The sequence below is a fragment of the Nelumbo nucifera genome, chromosome 3 (genome assembly GCF_055504915.1).
Source record: "Nelumbo nucifera cultivar China Antique chromosome 3, China Antique-T2T, whole genome shotgun sequence".
Lineage (NCBI taxonomy): Eukaryota > Viridiplantae > Streptophyta > Magnoliopsida > Proteales > Nelumbonaceae > Nelumbo > Nelumbo nucifera.
In genome coordinates, this window is record NC_142651.1 from 24,616,453 (window position 1) to 24,630,458 (window position 14,006).

The window sequence follows — 14,006 nt, forward strand, 5'->3', positions numbered from 1 at the left end:
TCCAGCTAAGAATAGTCAGGTCGTGCACCAGCTAAAGTTTATATTTAATTTATTGCTTTTATATACGATTTTCAATTTTAATTGATATCCATATTTTTAATTAAATCAAATTCAAATCCATATTTTACACATCCATTATATTATCGAATTGAATTTGAATATTTTAAATTTTTATATATCATATTTGAATATAAAATCCATATTTAATACTATATGACTTTAGCTGAGGATGGCACGGGGTAAGGTAAGTACATGCGGAAATTGTTCTTTCCATTCCCAAGCCTAGCCTGCCTAAGAACCCTTAATCTCAAATTGGCCAAACCCATTCCATCCCAAATCCGCCATCACATAAGTGAAATGAATATCCCTCTTAAGCAAAAATAGTGTGATAGGCTAGGACAAAAGGTGAAGGATTTATTAAATTCTCTCTTAAGCTTTTTAGTTATATATTATTTTTTATAAAACATATAAAATATATTTTTTAGGATTTGATTATGATACCAATCAACCGGTAAAAAAGTGATAACAAGTCATATGCTTTTTATTAAAATTTATTGGGGGAGGGGGTTGATTGGTCAAATCTCTTCTAATATCCTGTACTCCTGGCATCATAGACTTTCCCACATGTTTATAATCAGGCAATAGGAGTGGGTACATTTGTTAGATATAATTGGATTTGGGTATTGAGTGCCTTAAAGGCAAAACCTTAACCCATCCTATTATTGGATTTGGGATTTTAATCTAAAATCCCAAGTCCCTCCCAAACCTTATCCTATTATTCTCTTAAATCCATAAACCAACCTTGAAAAAATTCCTACAAAATTGACATCCACAACTTTAGTCCTAATATTCACATATTAACGTACAATAGCGAAATATTTATGTTTAAATACCCTACTGCTCTTTGTTATTTTAATTGGACCATCATGTGACTAGACCTGTTCATGGGCTAGGTCGGGTTTTTATTCTATGTTAACAGATTTTTCTAAAGCTCGAGCCTGAGCCCGGTCCAACTATCGGGCCTACAATTTGGGCCCGAGCCCAGCCCTCATAAAAAGCCTGAAGTCCAGGCCTGGGCCCGAGCCCGAAATTTAGCCCATACTGTTACTACTACTGAAGCGGTTGAATAGAGAGAGAGAAAGAGAGAGAGAGAGAGAGAGAAATTGTAAAGAAAAGAATAAAAAATGTATATATTAAATTATAAATATATATTTTATATAATATATAAAATATATATTATATACTTTATAAAATATATAATTCTGAATCGGGCTCAAGCCGGGCTTTTTTGACAAATCCCAAGCCCGGCCCGAAATACAGTCGGGCTTACTATGTTAGCCTCGAGGTTAGGCCCGCGGGCCTAATTACATGACCAAGCCCGACCGGGGTGCAAGCCGGGCCGGGCTTTTTTGACAAATCCCGAGCCCGACCCGAAACATAGTCGGACTTACTGTGTTAGTCCCAAGGTTAGGCCCACGGGCCTAATTACATAGCCAAGCCTGACCGGGGTGCGGGCCGGGCCGGGCCATCGGGCTACCTGGCCCATGAATAGGTCTACATGTGATGTTATACTTTTTCTTTTTGTAATTTATTCTCTTATTCCCTTCTATTTCTCACGATTCAGCAAGAGAAATGGATTGCAAAATTCGATTCCAATCAGGGGGCGTTTTTTTTTTTTTTCTGGATTTTGAGAGCGGGGAAGTTGGTCAATGGGATTTTGATTCCCATCGACTGAAATCCTATATTCTTTTTTTACATTTATGTGGGGACCAGGGAAAGTTTATTAAGTGATACCTATCTCCTAGGTGAATAAATAATTTTTTCACCTTTTAGGGGAAAGTTACAAATACTTAAAAGGATCAAAAATACCCCTTGTAATAATAGATTTTTATGGATAAAATGGTCATTACATTATTTACATGAGACTTACTTGAATAAATCTTTCCTAAAAAACAATTACCTAGGTGCATTTACGCAATAAATAACGTACCCAATTTCGAACGGGGCCTCAAATGTAACCAATAGATGGTTAGAATAACTTGTTTTGATAAAATGCAATCCCTATTCCCGAATCTATTATATCAAAAGAAAGAAAACTCAACGGTGAAAGCTTGTTGCGCTTGCCGTGAATAATAATGCTGGCCGGCAAGGCGTCTTATGCACAGAATCACAGAATTTCATTTGATATTCACAAGCCATTTAAAAAAAAAAATTTGAAGGTATATGCATGTATTTAATTAATAAACTGGTGAATCTGCAAGAACAATGTTCGTCTCTTTCTAAGAAATACATAATACCTACAAGGCTACAGCAACACTCAATCAGGGGTAAGGGTGCCCCCACGCCTCCTCCTCCTCCTTGGGTTTGGAGTAACATACTTGTTATAGCGAATGTCTACGAAACTAGGTTCACTCTCAAAATCAATATCGGAAAATGATGACGATGCGGCGACGATCTTAAGGTCCGATCTGCAACAGGTGCCCGTCAGGCGTCGGGCGGCATACCACCCAACCTTGCATGGTAGCTTGACGCAACACCAAACAATGCATAAGGGGCAACAAGTGCACAGTATGCAGGCCCTAGCCACGCATTCTATGCCCCGGCTGCAGCACTTTGTACACGACGGCGATGAAGAAGAGGAAGCGGTGGCGGTGGAGACGCCAGGTTTTGGTCCCATTTCATTACCGTTACTCCCTTTCCTTGCTTTGTCCCCTCCCCTACCCTCAAGGCTCTCAAACTCATAAAAAAAGGAATTTTCTTTACTTGCATTCATGGAAAGAAGGCAGGCCGTCACTTTTCTTCCGAAATATCAAATATCAAAATTTTAACCATCTAATTCTAATCTGATCCACATCAACAATTCTATTGGGAATGAAGAATGAATGGTATATATGCACTTAAATTGGCTGAGCCAGATTCTGCCTACGCTATGACGAGCTTAATTCGTTTTTAACCTATCCTTTTCACTTTTGCTTTTCTTACCTTACTTTGTTTGTTGTGTGAAATTTTGATGCTCCCCTCCAATCCACAGAGACCAGAGGTTCGTTGTAGATAAGACCGAAAGTGTAATCAATTCAACAACCGATTTCTTTTTTCATAAGGGATCCATCTTTTTCCATTTTTTTTTTATTTATCGTTTTATTATTTTTAAAAAATAATCAGGCAATAGGACCGTCATTTTTCTCTATAAATTGCGGTCTCTGTTCTCGCATTTGTCTTGATCGAACAGTGCCAGAACTATGTAATTGGAAATTGGAATCTTTATATTTCTCCATAGATTTTAGTGGCAAATAAACGCAGTTTTTTTTCTCATCACATATAATGTCCATAAATTATGAAAAACGAAAAGAAATTAAAAAAAAAAGTAGCAAAAACTGAAAAAGAAAAGAAACCAGAAGCATTCCCGCCGGGCGGCCAGCCGGATTCATGGCAATACGACGGGAAAATCTCCTTCCACCGCCGAGGAAATTGATGCAAATTATAAATAAAGAAAATTGGCTTCTGATAACGTGCACCAAGAAGGCCGGTACATGTTACCTTCTCGCTAAAAATCTTATCTTTATAATATATTGACAATGAGTTCAGAGGGAGAAAGAGTGAGAGTGTAGTAATACCTTCAGGGCTAGCTCTGACGATTTTTCGACCAAACCTTACAGAAACCCGGTTGGGAAGGAATATTCCGTTGGAACCTCCGTCGAATCCCTCCGCTGCGGAGTCCAAGTCGATCTAGAGATAACAAAATCATCCTCGTCATACTCCTCCTAAGCTCTCGTCAGAGGAGTTTCAACCTCCGGATGATCGCCGGTTGTCGTTGTAGGTCGTCGGTGCCGAAAAAGGAGAAGATAACTCGGGTGAAGGGAGAAGAACGAGGGGTCAGGGGATGAGCTAACGGCCGTTCTGTTAGCCCCGCATGCGGGACAAACTAACTGCGTGCGAAGGGACAGATGGCGGACGTTCGGCGTGTGGGGGCATTTGTGGGGCGAGAGCCAGTGGGGCGCAGATTTGAACTCATTGGTTAATGGTTAAACAGCCCTAAACACAGTAACATAGCCATCTAGTGTGCACTAATCGGGCTCCTCACATTTATTAAAGTTGCACATGTATCGGACCAGAAGCTCAGTTCAGTACATCAAACTAATGGACCTCAAAATTATATATGGTCCCAACTCCCAACCTACTGGATTAAAGTTGCAGCTCGAGCCCCACAGCCCAAGCCCAGTTCTTGCATCGGTTTTCGACCAGGCAGACTTAGCCCATTAAACATCTTTAGAAATTGTCATTAGAGCTTAGGACAATTGCCTAAAAATCTACTTTTATAATTACTTATTAATACTCTGAGGTTTGAACCTTTGAGGAAATTATTTATATATATATACATTTTTGAACTTTCAAACCTTTAGTCTAGCAAATGAAATTTAATGGACAAAAGTGTCTTTGAATATTCATTAAATTTTCAAAACTTGCCATTTTTTCTCTTCTCTTCTACTTTTTCTTTCATCTTCTCTTTCTTCCTTCCCCTCTTCTCTACCACTGCAAATACAATCAAGACAGGACAACAGTGTTTTAGAGTTGCAAACACCACTTAATGGGACCACTCTTTGTTTTGCCAATTTTCCCCTTGTAAAAATTCCAAAAAAAATTTCCATTATCTAATTTCTTAGGTGTACCGGCCCTTGTGAAAATTAATCAAAAATAATAATCTCTTCATTTCCTTTTCACCTACAAATAGTGGAGAGAGAGAGAGAACCATAAATAGTGAGAAAGAAAGAAAACAAAAAGAAAAAGAAAAGAATATAAAGGTAAAAATGAAATTATAAAAAAAAATAATGGGTATATGAAGCGCTCATTGACATTTTCTTTGACAGATGATACTTATGGCCATCTTACAAGGCATATATAAATAGATTTTGAAACTACAGGAGGTTATTCCCCAAACCAAATGTTATATATAAGTAATTATCCCTTCATTTAATTAGGTTAGGAACTTAGGATATCCCGCTGGACTACGTACAGGATACAACTGTGTTTGAAAAATACAGAACAGGGTCTGTGGCTTGTGGGAATACAACCAAACCGTGAACGTATCATATAGACCTTCAACTTGAATCTTGTGCTCGGCCAGAAATTTCTTGGACTCTTATAGCCAGGCTCCAAAATCTGGGATGTGGAGGGATATCTACCTTTGATATATGTGATTGTCTTTTTAACTTCACGTAAAAGCCCTTATATGTATTTGGATTTTGGATAATTTGTCTTTTCTCTCAATATCACGGTCCATACCCGCTAACTGACAAGTTTGATTTGATTGTCCATTGCTGTTTTTTTTTTTTTTTTTTGGGGGGGGGGGGGGAGGGGGGCGGTAAAGGAGATTGTCCCATTGCTTTGGGTTGTCATTTCTGCTACTCCACCCACGACCTGGCTCTAGCAATTTGGCTTTATCATGCTCGGATCGAGTCGGGTCATAAATGGTTGACGGGTTAGCGAGTCGGTTCAGAACTGCCATCCACTTCCGATCATTCTCTTTCTTTACGACCCAACATTTTATTGTTCTCCGACGAAATTACCCTCCTAGTCCAAGAGTATGTTTCCCGCGTCCGATAGTTACTTCATGGGCATAATTGTAATTATAGGAAGCCTCCTAACGTTACAGATATCAAGTTACAACCATCTCATTATAATAAGGTGTCTCAGAATTAAATGCCGTGCATCATTCAACAGCTGGTGCGGAAACGGTTGTCCCTATCCATTATCAGGGATAAATATATTTGGAGCCAATATAATATGGTAGTCCTTCAACTACCAAATTTTGATGCAACCAACTGTCAGAAGTAGTTTTGCCGAATTTTCAAGATTGAAGATGACAAAATTGGCTTTTTCTTTTTCTTTTTTTTTTTTTTTTTTTCTGGTGACATCCACTTACTTTCATTCAATAACAACCCCAATCACCAAGTGTCTGTGTGTGCATTGTGTTCATCTTCTTTCATGAACTTCTCTCGAACCTAAAAGTGAAGCACAACTCTCTCTTCAGAGCACATTATCAAGAATTATTCAGGTAAGGATCTCCTGGTTGCTTTTCAGTTATTCGATACTCAGTTTTTTCTTAATCCAAATTTCAGCTTGGATGCTTCTACGTAATCTGTTGAACAAAGCTGCTTTTCACTTTTTTTTTTGGAAATTTAAGGTAAATGAGGATTTGAATCAGAGAAATGAAGTTGTTATTGTTTTCTTTTTTGGTAAGAAAACGAATTTTAATGTCATGTATCGTTTGAATATGAATCAAGAGTGGAATGGATAGAGCAGAAGCCAATAACAGAAACCGAATCGGATCGATTAAAACAGCTGTTAGTTTGTACAGGGAGGGGATTCTTGGGGGAAAGCCTGAGCTCCAAAATACCCAAATTGGTTTCTCAGAGGTACGGACATGAGAAACATCCAAGTTTTTTTACCTTGTCTAATAATTTATCTGTATGATTTATTATTTTCTTCCTTCAATTTATTGCTAAAATGAAGTAGTAAAGATTAAAAATCTATACAATGAAGCAGCTACCTTCAAAAGCAAAAGCAAAGGAACTGTATTTGGCAAACAGGGAAATTGGTCGACTAGATGAGAGCAGAAAGTTTGAAGAGTCTGTAAAATCCCAAGCAGAACCTGAGCTTTTTAATGCAAGAAAGATGGTAAAGGATCTCACCTTGCAGATTGAGCAATCGAAGTTGAACACAGAAGTGCAGAGACGGGAGATTGAAATACTGAAGCCGGAAAGAAGTGAAAATGGGTTGTCATTCAATGTTGAAGTGGATAAATTTCAGTACGCGGAAATGACGAAAGACCTAGAACTTGTGAAACAGGAATTGAGTAGACTTAAGCTTGATATGGCTTCGGTTAAAGAAGCCAAATTGTTGGTAGAAAAAGAAACAGAAGACACGATATTGAGAGCGAGGTCCTGTTCAAGCTCTGTGGAAGCACTGAGAAAAGAAATTGAAGATGCAAACGACGAAGAAGTACTTGCTCAGCTTGCTAAGATCGAAGCAATTAGTGAACTAGAAGCTATTGAAGCTCAAAGACAGGCCGAAGCTACTAAATTCTTAGACACAATGGAGAAAACCAGAAATAGAATCAAGGACATGATCCAAGAACTTGACCAGGCGAAGAAGCTCGAATCCATACTGGCAATAACAAGTGAGGACGTTGACGTCTTACAGAATGAACTAAAGCTACTCAGGGCAATGAAGTACAGGGTTGAGCAAAACGGAACTCCAGGTGGTACTGAGGTTGGTAAGGGAATGGAAAAGCAGCCAGAAAATTCAACATTGTTACGGTCAGCAACTGAAGAACTAGATGCAGCAAAGAAAGAATTGACCCATATTAGAGAAGAAGGATACCAATTCATGTCCTCCATGGATTCCATAAGAGACGAAATCAAGTGTGTTTCCAAAGAATCAGCCCATTTGAAGAATTTAGAAGATAAAGCAGATTTAAATGTTCAAAGTCTGAATTCGAAGCTCCTCAACGCTAAGGCCAAGATGGAAGTTGCATCTGTAGCCGAGAAAAAGACAAAAGTAATTCTTTCCGATCTATCAGCCACTCTTCATCAGTTAGAAACAGAAAGAGATGCATCAAAGAAAGAGAGAGAGCTCGTTAGAGAAGAAGCTGCTGTCGTCCGAGAAGAAACGCAAAAGATTGAATCTAAAATTGACTTGATGGAGAGCGAGTTACAAGCTGCAATGCAAGAGCTTGAAGCAGTAAAAGCATCAGAAGCAAGTGCTCTTGATAGCTTGAAAAATCTTACTGAGAAAACCATGAGAGATAGAGCTACAACACCTGAGCAGAAGCCTTCAATAACCATTTCAAAATTTGAGTATGAATATTTGACTGGGCATGCAGACGGAGCGAAAGAAATGGCAGATAAGAAGGTTGCAGCAGCTGAGGCATGGACCGGAGCACTAGGAGCTTCTAAGAAGGAGATGTTGAAAATTGAAATAGCAGAAAAAGAATTGAGTCAGCTACAAGCAATGGAGGAACATGAGTCATATACAAAACAACAAAGTGAGAGAGACACCCAAACTGAAAATTTGCAAGTCCAAAAGGCATTACGAAGAAAATCCATGAAAGATAATGGCAACTCAACCCCAAGACGGGCCAAGCCACATAGGCCTAGCTCACCAGGAGCTTGGTATGTGGCTAAATCTCCTTCAATTGCTCACAAGAATAAAAGGAAGGCAATGCCCAACTTTGTGAGGTTCTTCAGCAGAAAAGGAACTGAAAAGAACCACTTATCTGCCTGAGGGTATCATTATTATTGGGGGTGTACATCTCCTACTACAGAATCAGAGACGAATATTATTACTATTAGTTCTTTGGGTTGATTTGATATTTCTTTATTGGTCAGTTCACTGAAGATTAATCCTTTGCCTCTTAATTACCTGCTAAACCTTTTCTTTTTAAACCCTATCCCATCTTTTTCCTTTTCTTTTTGTTCTCTTATTAGTGCATAATTCCTGTCTAGAGACACAATTTTGGCTTGCATGGTAGAAAGGTACCCAAGTAGATTTTATTGTAGCTATGCTTCTCTAACATTGCTGGAACTTAAACAATGAACTATTGGAAAGGTACTTTTGCTTCAGATTTGACCTTGTTTGTACGAAGTAAAGTGGGAAGTAAAATGATAGGAGAATAAGGTAGAAAATAAATTGATATGGCCCCTTATTTATATACAAAATTTTCATCAGTTTTTCAGAGGAAAAATTTGCACTGGTAATGGATGCAAATGAGACAAATTGGGTGCAAAATTTTGTACCCGGCTCATATTTGTGTTGCAAACAAACGCAGCCTTAATTTCCTCTGTAATTCACTTTCTTGTCACTGTTCCATTGTGTTGTCTTTGTCTTGAATATTTTCGGTTTATTTATGCTTTGATTTTGTCTTAACTTTTCATGTTACATAACTGAATTGTATAAGGTTTTCTCAACGAGTTGTGCTCTAGACACTAGTGCATCTATATGGTTTTTATACTTGTATTTAAAAATACGCATGGTACATGAATTGTTATATGTCATTATGTCCCCTTGGAGACTCTCAATTCTCATGAGGCTAGCTGCTAGTAAATAATTTGTTTCTGTATATCCTACAATTTTAAGGCACTTAGACAACCCCTCTAAAGGTGCTATAAATGTTTTTAATTATATTTAATTAATTAGGTTCCTACTGCCTATAGTTTCAGTGGTGGGTGACCCCTAAAAGGAGACAGGATCTGCTCTTCACACCTGGCATCTCACACGCACATCCTATCATGTATTGGGAACATCTCCCGTATTTATTAATTATTATTCATGGGAAATGTTTCCAATGCATGGTGTGAGGCACCCATTTGTGAGGAACAGATCCCCGCTCCCCTAAACCTTGGGTGGATGCCTGAAAAGGCTGCATTTGCACCATGTATTTCAAATCTCCAGTCACATTTGAGGGTTACAGAAATAGTTATTCTGAATAAAGAGTTTTTTCACTTTTCGCACTGAAGATAAGGTGGGAAACCTTGGGAAAATATCAAGTCGTTTTTTGTCTTTATAATTGAATTTTTAATTTCTTGCTTGTTTAATGGGTCCATATCCTTCAAGTCCATTGCATAATTGCATTGCCAGCATAAATCAGAACACTTAGGGTGTTAATGGATCGGTTTTGGATTGTATCCCGTCCAAATTAAAATCAATTTAGATGGATTGGATGGATCATTAAATTGGACCAGTCTAGAAATAATGCTTCAAAGTATTTATTAGATTGGATTGGACCTGACTTATCCGTAATGGGTTTATATTAGATTGATCGGATTGAAATAATATCCGGCTCCTTGATAGAAGATAAGAACATAGGTGTCAATGGATTAGGTTTAAGTTTGAACCAATCTAAATCAAAACCAGTTTGAACAGATTGGATGGCACAGACATTGAATTGGACTGGTCCAAAATAATCTAGAATATTCATCAGATTCGACTGGACCTGGTCCATTGATAATAAACTCATATCGGACTGAATTGGATTGGACCAAATCCAGTCCAATTGACACCTATGGACACTGCACCAAAAAAAATTGTTTCTGTGTAAAGTTGAAGTTAGGAAAGGGATTTGAAAAAAAAAGAAGGCCTGTTGAGCGTCTAATAGCTATGTCATAGTAGATCCAAATACTTGCCCCCATACATTTTCAGATCATAACTTTTTTTAGTGAATAAAAAGAAAATAGATAAATGGAAGATAGCAAAGAAATGATTTAATTCCATCTATCATGGGTTAAGTAATATTTTTGAAATGATTATTTATTGGTCGTTAAAATTTTGGTGGATAGAGAGATCCTATAAAAACTTCTTTCAAGAAATAGGCAAACTTTGTCATTTTTCAAAAACAATAGTTAAGGGCCGTGAGAGAATGATGACTTTGGATCTGAAACCTATATGCTGATGCTTACGATTTTGACAGTCATACCAGTGATTTGGAGGAGATTTATTTATTAAAAAGCATGGTTTTTAAAATCAGATCGGATTAGTTTCGGTTTTTTCTAAAACCAGAATTTTTTTAAAAATCATTTATTTTGATCAACAAACCACTGAAAACCGTACCGTTCAAACAGTTTTGACCGTTTTTATTTTTTTAATTTTTTTATCAGAACAGGCTAACTGTTCAACCCGGTAACTAGACCCCTGACCGGTTCGGTCTGGGGTCAGTTTTAAAAACCATGTTAAAAAGTATTTTAGATTCCACTTTCTATTGCTTGGTAAGTGCCGGTTATTGGCTAATTGAAATTTTTAGCATGAATAAAGGATGGACAAGAGAACAATTGGATGCTCTCAGTCTTCCAAGTTCCTAATTCACTAAAACGGCTTCTCGAAACGACTCGTCTAGAAAAATAGCAAATTTGTGTCTTTTATTGCTACAAAATAATTACATATTTGCATAATAGATATGTGATTATGCTTCGAATTATAATAACCAAAGCTCTTCTGTTGCTAGTCATCTGAAAAATTTAGAAAAAAAAAAAAAAGATTGGAACTTGGAAGATCGAGAGGACATATTTATCCCCCAAGAGCATTTGAATAATGTTGTAAAAAGTTGAGACTAAAATGGATGACTTTTAGCTCGACCTTAAACATTGATTCAAACATATGAGAGTCAGTTCAGATCCACCGCTTAAAGAATGCTTTGTACTAAAAGTTAACATGATGTCACTATTTTAGCCATCTTTATTTTTATAAGTTATAATGTTTTTTTAGTGGTAATTTACTGTTTTGCCCCGTACTGCCAAAATATATAGAAAAAACCACCAATTGAAATATTTTTATTATAGGAGTTTTTATTGTTCAGTTCATCGTCAGAAATCTTGGCACCATCATACAGTTGGGGGTAGGTGCCAGTTGGGAATTGATGCCAATTTACAAGCGGGTATGGGTGTTATACGTGGAGGTATTTATAATTTTGAATTATTGAAGGTCTACAGTTTAATTTAGAATTCTGAGGTGGAGTGCGGTCTACTTATCCCTTTATTATATTTTCCATTGTAGGGGTGAGAATGGATCGATTTGGCTTGGTTCCAATTCTATCTTAGTAAGAATCGATTCCAGGTTTTTGGAATTTGAACCTACTTGTCAAGGCTGGTTCTGGCCTTAGTGCTTTCAAGATTGACTCTAGGGTCTACTTGTGGAATCCATTCTTTAAAAACTATATTTTTAATAATATTTCAAAACTTATATTAATTTTATTGATTAAATTAAGTATTTTGGTATGTAGATTATTATATCATTATAATTTAAGTTTCGTAGATATTACTTTTTTACATTACTTATTATACACACTCAAATATTAAATTTAAAAAAAAAAAGATCAAAGCACTTCAATGACTCGATGGTCAAGTATGGGAATTGACATGTCTGGTTTCACTAAGGCAAGTTTGGTTCCAAAGCTGGTTCCAACAAGGTCAACCAAGGCTACTAATTCCACCAAGGCCAAGCAAAGTCGGTTATCCCAAGCTGTTATGGGTAGAGTAAACCCCTAGACCCTGAAACTAAGTTGTATAGGGCATGACTTTCAAAATCGGACTGGACCGGACGGTCAGACCAGAAAAACTAGGAACCGGTCACCGGTTCCATTTTCCCCAAAACCGTTGATTTTGGTCAGTGAACTGCTAAACCGGGCGATTAACCATTCGAACGGTTTTGACCATTTTTTAGTTTTTTAAATTATTATTTTTTTATTTTTTGTCAGAATGGGCCAAGCGTCCCGTTCGAACAGTCAGACCATTTTGGCCTGGTAACCAGACCCCTGAACAGTTCGGTCTTCGGGTCGATTTTAAAAACTATGGTATAAGAGTTAGTTCCATGAATTTAAAACCAAACCCTACTTAATAACAAATTAGATAGGGTTGATTCAAAACTGATTCAAGTTTGATTCCATTGGGTTCCAAGTAAAACTTACCCATTTATTCACGCCTATTCCACTTAATTTATTAATAAATGGTTTAGGGTCCAGTAAAAATTTTTCACTTCAAGTAAACTTTTTTCTTTTTTATATTGCAACATTACCCAAAAAATTAGGGATATTTTTCTCAACAATCAACATTCAACAGTGACAAACTAACAATTATGTTTACGTTACTGATGTATATCCAAAACACATGCATAGTATGGAGAAGAATAGAGGAAGCTCTGCACAATCTCTTTTCCTTTTCTTGCTTCACCTGAGCATAGGAAAGTGTCCTCTTGACTATTTAATTTGTAGATTGAATATTCATAACCCTTTAAAAAGACTATTCTTAAAAACATATTTTAGGATTGAATATGCGAGCACATGCATGCATTATCTGCACCTTTATTTCCAAATTTTGCAAATCATAGAGTTTGGAAGCATGCTAATAATGACAGTATCTATTATATCACTACAGGAAAAATTGGTATATTAAGCCCTAAATTGACATTCCCTTTCCCTGCACCAAAGGTTTATAAACTTTATTTTGGTAAAGGTTATATATATATATATATATATATATATTGTTTCATGAGGTTCACTTGTTCCAATTGACCATCCAAGTGTTGAATTTCCATCTCTTGATCATACAATTGAAGATACATATGATTCCCCCTTTTTATTTTTATTTTGGTAAAGGTTATGATTCCAATTGAACAACCAAAATATTGGGTTGACCATACATGGGTTCCACCTCCTGATTTGCAAATCATACTTAATCAAACCCTTTGATCATGGTCGCCCGAATCAAACTTAATTTTAAAAACCAACCAATTGATCTGCCCATGTAATGAAATGATGGCAGTGGCAGCCCAAGTTAATATGTGATAAATGTAACACCATCGGACACGTGGCAACGGTGAAAGTATAGTAGGAGAGGAGTTATTCGGTCCAGCTCAGGTGGGACCAAAGAGGGGCAATAATTAAGCGTTATTATTAAAAGCTGTACAGCAAAACAAGGGGGATGCCTCGATAGCGGAACAGCTCAACCTTTTTGCTTCTTTTTATTGCTGTTGTGGAATGTGGGTTCAAAGTAATGAATTTGTCCATGGGCCCATGGGCCGTGGCCCATGGCATGCTCTCGGCCTCTCCTCACTGTTGTATGCTCTCTCTCTGTAGTCTGTAGGGGGACACACATGAGTGAGGGAGGCTTGCTATTTGTTCGATGCTTCCAAAAGCATTACCAAATGGCCAATTGTCCTTTTATTAACTAACTTATTAAAGAGAAAAATGTTTTATTTATTTTGTTTAATAGAGACCAGTAGAGACCAGAGCCTAGACTGCGGAGTCCCTCTAAAGTCTAAACGGAGCTCCTCTCCAGTCCGACAAACGGCTACTTCCACAGTTGGACGCCCAACAGATTAATTTATCGTCTCTTCTTCGGATGCCATTACATCTCGTGAGAAATTAAGCCATAGGAAAGCCTGACACATCTACAACTCCACATGCAATGACCCTGGGGCCTAGACTCAGCAAACAGTATCCTATGCCATCTGTCTTGTTA

At 37.4% G+C, this 14,006-nt stretch overlaps 1 protein-coding gene across 3 annotated transcripts; it reads left to right on the forward strand.

The window, feature by feature from the left end:
- Positions 1–5,764: 5,764 nt before the first annotated feature.
- On the forward strand, positions 5,765–8,417 carry LOC104599224 (protein PLASTID MOVEMENT IMPAIRED 15-like). Of its 3 annotated transcripts, none has more exons than XM_010262042.2 (3): positions 5,765–6,181; positions 6,282–6,413; positions 6,544–8,417. In XM_010262042.2, the coding sequence occupies exons 1-3, from the start codon at positions 6,122–6,124 to the stop codon at positions 8,281–8,283; spliced, it is 1,932 nt and encodes a 643-aa protein (XP_010260344.1). In that variant the 5' UTR covers positions 5,765–6,121; the 3' UTR covers positions 8,284–8,417. The 3 variants fall into 3 exon arrangements, with proteins under 3 accessions (XP_010260344.1, XP_088756231.1, XP_010261076.1); XM_088900105.1 differs by having other exon boundaries at positions 5,767–6,052; positions 6,182–6,413; XM_010262774.2 differs by having other exon boundaries at positions 5,767–6,052.
- The last annotated feature ends 5,589 nt before the right edge of the window (positions 8,418–14,006 follow it).